Source organism: Myotis davidii, unplaced genomic scaffold, assembly GCF_000327345.1.
Source record: "Myotis davidii unplaced genomic scaffold, ASM32734v1 scaffold1439, whole genome shotgun sequence".
Lineage (NCBI taxonomy): Eukaryota > Metazoa > Chordata > Mammalia > Chiroptera > Vespertilionidae > Myotis > Myotis davidii.
Window position 1 is genome coordinate 1,448,460 of NW_006292342.1, and position 9,574 is coordinate 1,458,033.

At 56.9% G+C, this 9,574-nt stretch overlaps 1 protein-coding gene across 1 annotated transcript in view; it reads right to left on the bottom strand.

The window, feature by feature from the left end:
• Window positions 1-9,574, bottom strand: part of ZNF653 (zinc finger protein 653) — a 19,045-nt gene that overhangs the window by 2,616 nt on the left and 6,855 nt on the right. Inside the window, exons 3-7 of the mRNA XM_015565363.1 lie at window positions 8,616-8,659; window positions 6,396-6,611; window positions 1,246-1,857; window positions 938-1,118; window positions 750-861 (exon numbers count right to left, since the gene is read on the bottom strand). Coding sequence (XP_015420849.1) covers window positions 750-861; window positions 938-1,118; window positions 1,246-1,857; window positions 6,396-6,611; window positions 8,616-8,659 — 1,165 coding nt within the window. The remainder of the gene's footprint in view (window positions 1-749; window positions 862-937; window positions 1,119-1,245; window positions 1,858-6,395; window positions 6,612-8,615; window positions 8,660-9,574) is intronic.

Here is a 9,574-nt window from a genome sequence, read left to right on the forward strand (position 1 = left end):
CTGTACCATCTCTGAGCCTCAGCTTCTCCAGCTCTAATAAAGAGGTAGTACCTTCGGGGGGAGGTTGAGGGTTAATGGGGGGTGGGGGGGATAAGGAAACATTTGTAACACCTTAACTAATAAAAAAAAAATGATGAGAACCATTGATTCCTGCACCCCCCCGCCCCCCACACACACACACACTGGGGATCACAACCCGGGCATGTGCCCTGACCGGGAATCTAACCGTGACCTCCTGGTTCATAGGTCGATGTTCAACCACTGAGCCACGCTGGCTGGGTCTTCGTTTGTTCTTTAGCTCACTAGTACACCTGTAGCTTCAGTGCCCAGCACCAGGCTTGGCAATGGTAGGTGTTCAATATGTGCTTAATGAAAACATGATTTGGCAAATTCAAGGACCAACTTGTGACACCTCCTTTGCCCAGAGTGGGGATATGATAAGGCCCTGTCTCTGCCCTTGGGGTGTCCCAAACCCAGTGGGCAACCTGCAGGTACATCTTGATGGTACAGTGACCTGAGGCTTGCAGGCCCTACCACCCTGGGAGACCAGGGTGGGCCTCCTGGTAGAAGGGCATTCTGAGCCAAGAGGGTGGTGTGGGCAGAGGAAGTAGGAGTTTGGGCGGCTGGAAGAGCAAGAGTGGGGGGGGGGGGCGCCTCCAGGCCAGGAGCAGGCGATGGGGCCCTCCATCAGCCACAGGCCGCTGAACACAGAAGCAGACCCTGCCCAGCCATTTGGAGGGTAGCCTCACCTGGAAACTACTGAGAGCCACATACACCTGGCTGCAGCCCTCGTAGGGACAGTGGAACATCTCGAGCAGGCCATCGGCGTCCATCACCCGTGACCGCTTGCTCCTCCGCCTCCTGGAGAGGAAGGCCCATGGCATTAGGGCTCCCACACCAGCCAGTCCTCACCCTGGCCCGCCCACCTGACACCCACTTCTCAGGCTCCTTGGGGATTTCATAGATGATGGCTGACATGTCACTGCCGTCCAGCTCCTCCCCGTCTGCCTCTGCCTCAGGCTCTGCACTCTCAGGCACTGTCGCTGCCAGCTCTGCCAGCTCTGGAGCCACTGGCTCCTCCTTCTCCTCCTTCTTAAGCATGTACAGGTCCTCCTTCTCTACGGGGTGACACAGGGCAGGTGTCCGTGGGGACTATGGCTTTCAAGGAGCCCACTCTGGGGCCCCTCCTCACCCTCCCCCTCCCAGGTACTCCCAACACCCCCAGACTAGCATAGTCCCCCAGACCTTTCTTGGTCTCCATGCCTGCCACGGTGGTGGGGTCCATAGTGCTGGGCTGGCTGCCCTCAGGCTCCGTCTGGGTGTAGGCTGCCACACCCTCCATCATGGTGCAGGGCACCTCATCACCCAGGCCCCCGCTGGGCGCACTGCTGCCTGCTGCCACGTTGAGGTGGATGCCCTCAGCCGTGAGGGCATCATAGCCTGGGCCTGCGATGATGATCACCTGAGAGCCAGGCACCATGCCTGGCATGGGACAGCTGGCTACCACCTCGCCCAGTGCCTCCTGGGGCATGTTCTCAAAAAGGGTGCCAGGGCCCGGGCCCACTTGCATGGGCACTGGCACACACACCACGGTCTCCAGGGCTTCTGGCCCGCTGCCTGCTGGGTTGGGGCACAGTGCGGTGCCCTGCTCAGCCAGGCTCTCCACGTGGTGGACGTCGAAAGGGATGTGCACACCCTCTTGCGTGATGAGCCCACTGCTGCCCGCTGGGCTGGCGGGGGTCACAGCAGCGGCTGCTACTGTCGCCTTGGCTGGCTGGCCTCCGGGGGGCTCCTCAGAGTCAGAGCCAGAGCAGGAGCTGGACGAGTTGGAGCTGCCGGCCCCCAGGCCGTTGTCCACTGTGGTGACAGAGGAAAGGGAGGGTTACAATCGTGGCGGCAGCAGCTGGTGTTGGTTGAGGGCTCACAAGGGGCTGGGTGCTGCGACTCCTCACTGGCACGAACCGTGGTCACTTCTCAGTCCCCATCCTCCTCAATCACCCCCGCTCCTCAAAGATGCTCTCCTCCCTCTGCCTCTGGCCCGCTCCAGTCTCCTGACTCCTCCTGTGTGGCTCCTTCTCAGCCTCTTTTGCTCTTAAAGGTCAGGAAGGTTCTAGCTGGGGCCTCTCCTGAGTGCTCCAATCAGATCACCCCAGGGTTTCAGCCAGGCTGATGGTGCTAAATCCTGCCCTGGTTCTGACACCAGCCGGGTGTCCAACAGTTCAATACAATTTTCACACTACCCACTTGGAGTTAGCGTCAGACCCCAGAAGAATGACCCCACTTCAGATGCCAGCTGCAAGCCCCAGGCCACTTGCACTCCTAGCTATTGACCGGGAGTTCCCACGACCCCATGTTCAGGTTTGATAATCTGCTAGAATGGCTCATAGGACTCAAGAAAATGCTTCACTTCCAATTACAGTTTTATTATAAAGGACCAAACTCAGCAACTGCCGGATGGAAGAGACCCACAGGGCAAGGTACAGGGGCGGGGTCACGGAGCTGCCATGCCCTCTCCAGGTGTGCCACCCTCTCCATGCCTCCACACGTTCACTCTGAACCCGGAAACTCTGAACCACACTGTTCAAGTTTTTAATAATCCGACCTCCAGGCCCTGTCCACAGCCCGGGGATGGGGTGTGGGGCTGAGAGATACTCTCCTGTAATCATGTGTTTGGTCTTTTTGGTGACCAGCCCTCCTCCTGAAGCTACCTACGGGTCCCTGCCTGAGTCACCTCATTAGCATAGAGCCCAGGTGTGTTTCAAAGGGGCTCCTTCCAAAATGGGACTCATGATAACGAAACGCATTCCTCTCTCTCAGGGAATTCCAAGGGGTTTAGGAGCTCTGTGCCAGGAATCCAGAACCAAGATCAAGTATCTATTTTTATTGTGTTGCCACTGCCTTCTCTGCTGACCCACCCCCCGGGGGATCTCACAGACACCTCACACTTCTCTCAGCAACTCTGGGCTGTGAGCCGCCTCAGGAAAAGCCCGCAGCAATCATGGATGTCCCCGTCCCAGAGAGGGCAGCTCTGTTCTAGTTGCTCAGGCCAAGTCCTGGGGCTATCCTTGACTTCTCCCTTTCTCACACCTACTTCCAATCTGTCAGCAAAACCTATTGGTGCTGCATCCGAAATACATCCAAAAGCCAACAGCTTCTCCCACCTCCCCTGCACACGCCTGGTCATGGCCCCAGCATCCCCTGCCTGAACCATGCAGTCCCTTCTCCCTGGTCCCCCAGCTCCCACCCTCACCCCCCACACTCTGTCCTCCCTACAGTGGCCAGAGGGAGTTTGTAAACACCTGCTTAGGTCATATCCTTCTTTGAGAACATGCTCATCACTTTCTGTGAAAGAGAGAGGCCAGCTGTTCCCCAAACCTGAGTCTCTTCCTCCTGGCACCCAAGTGGACATTTCCTAGCATCCCTTGTAGATGGGTGTGGCCAAACGGCTGAGTCCTAATGAAATGTGAGTGGTTCATGAACTTCCACCTGTTTCCACCAGCCAGCCAGAACTCAGTGGAGGCTGGAGCCACAGGACGGAAAGAACCTGGGTCTTAGGATGGAAGGCAATTTGCAGGTTTGTATATTTCAGAAGCTGGCCTTACTTCAGTTAATACCCTTCCCAGTCCTAGCCAGTTTGGCTCAGTGGATAGAGCACTGGCCCGGGTTTGATTCTGGTCAAGGGCACATGCCTAGGTTTCAGGCTCAATCCCCAGTAGGGGGCATGCAGGAGGTAGCCAATCAATGACTCTCACTCATCACTGATGTTTCTCTCTCTCCCTCTCTGAAATCAATAAAAATATATTATAAAAAAAGAAAGAAAAAAAACTGTCAAGCTATCATACAATGCTTATCATTAAAAAAAAAATAACCTTCCCAATTCACTTGGCATAGCAGCCAAAGCTCTTGCTGCAGCTAACAGGGCTTGCACCTCCTCTCCAGCCCCACTGACCTCCTCCCGTGCTCTGAGACACTAGACAGGTTTCTGCCTCAGGGCCTTTGCACTTGCCACTTTCTACCTGAACGCTGTTCCCTCAGACACCTGTACGGGCTCCCTTCCTTATCTTCATCAGATCCTTCATCAATGGTGTTTTTTTCAGGGAGGCCTCTGACCACCTTATCTCAAAATGCACCCTTTTCTCTCTATTTTCCCCCCAAATACTTCCCATATTCCAGTGTGCTCTGGATTTTACTTGTCTACCTAGTTTACTGTCTGCTTCCCCTCTAGACGTAAACTCCACAAGGACATGGGTCCCTGTGCAAAGTCCCCAGTGCCCAGAGGCTAGATGTACACAATGAGCACACGTTTGCAAAATGAATGACTCTCAGCCCAAGGCTGTGATGAAGACCAAGGGGGAGAACATCTTACCCAAGCATTTGGTGCTAATGTACCCACGCGGGGAGAAGCTGGGGACAGGAAACATGAGTGATTGTCCCTTAGATTACACACTCATGACCGTGGGGGCATGCTGTCTGGGAACCACCCATTCTCTACCCCCAGAGGGTCACAGGGAGCGCGCAGGCTCTGGAGCCAGACGGCAGCAGGGGGAGGGGTCTCAGTGCTGCTCTTCCAGCTGTGTGGTCATAGGTGCCTTATGCAACCCATCTGGGCCTGGAGATACCTTGGCACCTACCTCAGGGAGTACTCTGGGTATTTAATGAGTAAGTACATGTAAAGGACTTAGGACAGTACCAGGCTTGGAGAAAGCACCCTACCAATATTTTCCACCATCTTTAATACCCAACTGCCCCATCCATGAGGCAGGCCCTGGGATGGCAACAGGAACAGTAGGGGATCAGCCCCTCCTTCCAACACCCTGTCATGGGATGAGCCCTGGCTGCACCCTGAAGGAGGGGCAATCGCCTAATGAGTTGGGAGGACAGCTGGGTGTCTGGGTCCCTGAGTGTCTAAGGCTGACACTGGATCTTGCTCAAGACGATAATAACATTCACAACAGAAATGACCGTGCACGCCTGGCTTCCCACAGTCCCTTGGGGGTGGGGGGTATTTTTACTGAGTGAGAGGTGGCAGGCTGCCCAGGCGCAGAGCAGGTAAGAGTGCTGCTTGAGGGAAGAGGGCAGGCCTGGGGCATAGCACTCTCTCGCCGGCCCCCAGCAGCCACAGCAGACCGGGAACTGATCCCAGTGTTCATTCCCAAGGGCCCAGCCCCAGAAGCTGCTAGTGTAAAAGTTAAGTTGGGGTGCAATGGACCTCCTCTGGGTGTCACCCCATCCAAGCTGGATCCATCACCAGATGGGCCAGTCACGTTACTCCCAAAACCCTAGTTTCCTCGACTGCTCAGTGAGTCTAATGAAAGGACTGTGGGGAGGATTTGGGGAGTTTTGGGGTGAGCCTGGAGCTGAGTACAGGACAGGGTGGCTGAGGGGCAGGTTCACACTGGGAACCTGACTGACACACAACGGGATGGCCGTTGGCCAGGGTGTCCACCTGGAACACCTCTCGCCCACGGCTTCCCCTCACCAGCTGGGATGCCATCTGCTCCAAATGCCTGCCAGCTCAGACTCAGCCCTGGTGACTGACCTCACCCTCAGCCCTGGCAGGGCACCTGTCCACGGGCCTCACACTCCTTCTCACCACCCAGAGCATACCCTTGCTCCTCCACCAGGTCTTACCGGACCTTCGTAACTGAGTCCCTCCCAGTCCTGAGCTGGCAGCCAGCCCCTGGGTGTGACCAATGGGGAATGGCCAGAGAGGAGCAGGGACAGAGATGGGAAAGGCAGGGCAACAGAGGGTAGAGAATGACAGATGCAAAGGGGGTGAGCTGGAGGGGAGACAGAGACAGACAATGTGGGGAGGCAGGGAAAGGAAGGAGACTGAAGACAGAGCAAGAGAGAGAGAGGACAAAACAGGGACAGGATGAGAGGGACAGAGAGCAAAGAACAGGAAGTGAGGAGGAGGAGAGCAGGACGGAGAGGGAAAGAGGATGAGACTGGTAGAGACAGACCTTGCACCCGAGAAAGGGCTGGAGAAAATAAAGGAGGAGGAAGAGGCCAGGAGAGAAGAGCCGCCCTGGGGAGTCTGAGGCCCAGCACCCGTCCCGCCCTCTCACTACTGAGCGGGTTTCCTGGACCCCACGTCCAGCCCTGCCTGAGCCTGGTCTTGGGCACAGGTGGGCAAACCGCCCTGTGCCTCAGCTGTCTCCGTAAAGCGGGAACTGTGTCTCGGGATCTGTAAGGACTCAGAGCTTGCAGGCTGCACTGAGTCTGCGCTCCGTCCCTGAAGCCAGCACCTGTGCCATCTAGCTGCTGAGAAGTTTATGATACTGGCCTAAGGCTAGCAAGACCCAGGAGGGCGGGCAGTCCAGGGCGACTCCCCCACGAGGAGCTGTGAACCCCCAGGCACCGGAGGCCACCGTGCCCTCACTCTGCGGACCCACCTTTGTCACTGTCGGGGTCTGAGTCGCTGAGTGGCTTCAGGGGTGAGTGCAGGTCTTGGAAGTAGCGGTGGCCGGCTTCACACTGCCACACGGCTGTGGTGTAGAGGCCGAAGGTGGGGTCCAGCTCGGCCAGGTGCGGCTCATACGGACAGCGGTGCTTGTGGTCCTCGTACCAGATCACCACGTTCTTCAGGCAGTTCACGTTGCGCCGACGCCCTGTGCACACGGGGCCGGGTCAAGCGTGAGGAGTATGGCTGGGCCACCCAGGACAGTGTGGCCCCTACAACCACCTGGGCCTTCTGGCTCTTGGGGGCTGAGACAACGTCCTGAACCCTGTCCAGGCCTGTCCCGTTTATAGGTAAAGAAATTGAGGCTCAGAGAGATGAGACACCTGGAGATAACAGAGACTGTCCTCACTGGAGTGGGGCGTGGCCATAGAAGGTGCAGTCATTGTTACGCTCAGTCCCCCGCCTGCCCCTGCGCCCACCCTGGCCTCCTACAGTCTCTTCCTTCCAGAGACACCAGTGGACGCCTGTCAACACTTGAGTCGGGTCACATCCCTCCTCTGCTCAGAATTTTCCATAGCACCCACCTCACTGGGTGAAGTCACACTCCTCCCAGAGGTTTACATATTCTGCCCAGTCGCCTGTCCTCACCCCCTCACACGCTTCCTCTTGCTCACTCCCCTCCAGCCTCAGGGCCTTCTCCCTGGTCCAGCCGGAGAGCCCTTGCATTGGCTGTGTCCCCTGCCACCAGATAACTGTCCTGCCACCTCCACCTTCACTCAGGTCTTCCCTTGGTCAGCCATCCTCTCTTCCCTGTCCCTCTAGCGGACCTGACCTGCTTCCTTTCTCTCCAGGTAGCACTTAGATACTATCTATGCTTATTTGTTTTCATGTTTCTTGCTCATCTCCCACACCAGATGTCAGCTCCCTAAGAACAGGGCCACTTCTCTGTGTGGTTCCTTCTGCATATTCAGCACCTACATATAGTAGGTGCTAGATGAGTGCATATTGTGTGTGTGTGTGCGGGGGTGGGGGAGGGGGGGGAATAGTGGAGCCAAACCATCAGGGTTCAAATCCTGTCTCTACCACTCCCGGGGGCTCTGGGCAAGTGACTTGGCTTCTCTGAGCCTCAGTGGACCCCTCTGGTCAGGGGAGAATAAGGGTCCCCATTTTCTGAAGGCTGGCAGGGAGGAGGTTAGGAAGTGAAGACCTTGACAGGGCACAGAGAGGGGCTGTGAGTGCCTAAGAATTGGTACCAGCGATATGTGTGATGATCCTGGTCCCTCAAGCCAGTGGGAAGAAGGTGAGCCTCTGACCTTCCAGGCTAGATGAGGAGTGGGCCGGGGAAGGTCCTTGGGCCTCCAACACAGTGACAACCATGAGGACACTGCCAGCAGGCCACCTCCTTAGCCTAGCACTTGCCTCCTTATCTTCATCCTCACCCCTCTGGGATTTGGGGTCACAGTCTTAGCTCACCTGGTCCCTGAGAACTGACAGTGGGAGGGGCTCGCTGCCACAGAAAGGCTGTCCCTGGACAGCGGGCTCTCACACTGTTGGACATGGTTCGAGACCCCCAGCCCCAGTGCTCAGGGGCAGGAGGGAGGTGCTCCGGGCCTCTGCTCTGACTGCCCACGCCCAGCTCCCCTTGAGCCTGGCACACAATATGCCCTTTAGGCCCTGGCACAAGCTGTTCCCTCTGCTCTGCCTGGCTCTTCCCTGGCTGACTCCCACACACCAGCAGGAGAGCAGAGGAGCTAAGGGGACTACTTTGGAGACATGAGGACCTGAGCTTGCAGCCTGGCCCTGCCACTTGCCAGCTGTGCAGCCTGGGGCAGTGACTAGGTCTTCCTGGATTCTGTATGTGTAAGATGGGGATGATGAGAGATGACGAGGGCACCCCTGCTGGGCACAGCACAGGTTCCTTCGGTGGGTCCTACCCCGGGTTGGGTGGGGCCCCTCCTCTGGGCCCCAGTGCCCTAATCCACCTCCCCCTTCCGTCACAGCCCCGCTCAGCCTGTCCCTTGTCTTTCCCAGGAGACTGTGGGCTCTGCGAGGGCAGGGCTGGGTCTGCCCTGTTCCACACAGTGCCTGGCACATGCAGGCTCTCCATAAATGACCTCAGAGAATGAGGGAGCAAGGGAGGCAGGAAGGGAGGGAACAACAAAGCCAGGAACTCCCAACATCCCCCCTCCCCCCTGGCTGCAGCCCCACTTACTTTTCTTCCTCTTTGGCTTTTTGGGGACCTGCTCCCAAGGCTTCCTGTAACAGAGAGAGGCAGGGGGAGTGACGCAGTGCCTGACTGATGGTGAGATAATGACAGCTATCCTGCATCCTGCTTCTGGCTCCTGAGTCTGTTCTCATGGCCCTTCACTTGGGTTCTTTCCCTCATGGACAACAGCCCTTAGCGGGGAGTCTCGTATCCTCACCCACCTCACAGAGTGGGAAACTGAGGCTCAGAGAGGTGAGACCACAAGCCCAGGGTCCCGTGGCCAGGGAGTGGAGAGGTCAGGAGAGGGTATAAAGTCAGTACCTCATTCTGACCTCTCATGGCCCCATGATCCCACCCGCTAGGATCACACACCCTGTAAAACCCTCTCCCCACCAGCGGGGCACGCATGTGAATACGAAGGGATACCATTCCCGTGGCTAGGTGACTGAATTAATCAAGAGGGAACTTACTGAGGTGGGCCTGATTTAATCAGAGAGCCCTTGCAAAGACCCAGCTGATATCAAAAATCAGAGGCTGAGGATGTGAGGGGGACTATGAGGGGCTGTGTAGCAAGCACCTGAGAACAAATGGCCTCCGGGAGCTGACTGCAGTCCTGCCGACAGCCAGCAGGGCTGCAGGGACCCCAGTCCTACAACCACGAGCATGTGGCTTCTGCCAACACTGAGGGAGTCTGGGAGACCCTTCCCTAGTTGAACCTCTAGATCGGGAGTGGGGAACCTTTTATCTGCCAAAGGCCATTTGGATATTTATAACATCACTCACAGGCCATACAAAATTATCAACTTAAAAATTAGCCTGCTATATTTGGTCAAACGTTTAATTAACTCACCCCTAATGCCTTGGCAGGGCCAGGCCCAATGGTTTCGGGGGACTCATACGGCCCTTGGGCAGGGTGCTCCCCAACCCTGGTCTCAGTGCTTCCAGAGGGTCCCATTGAGCAGCTC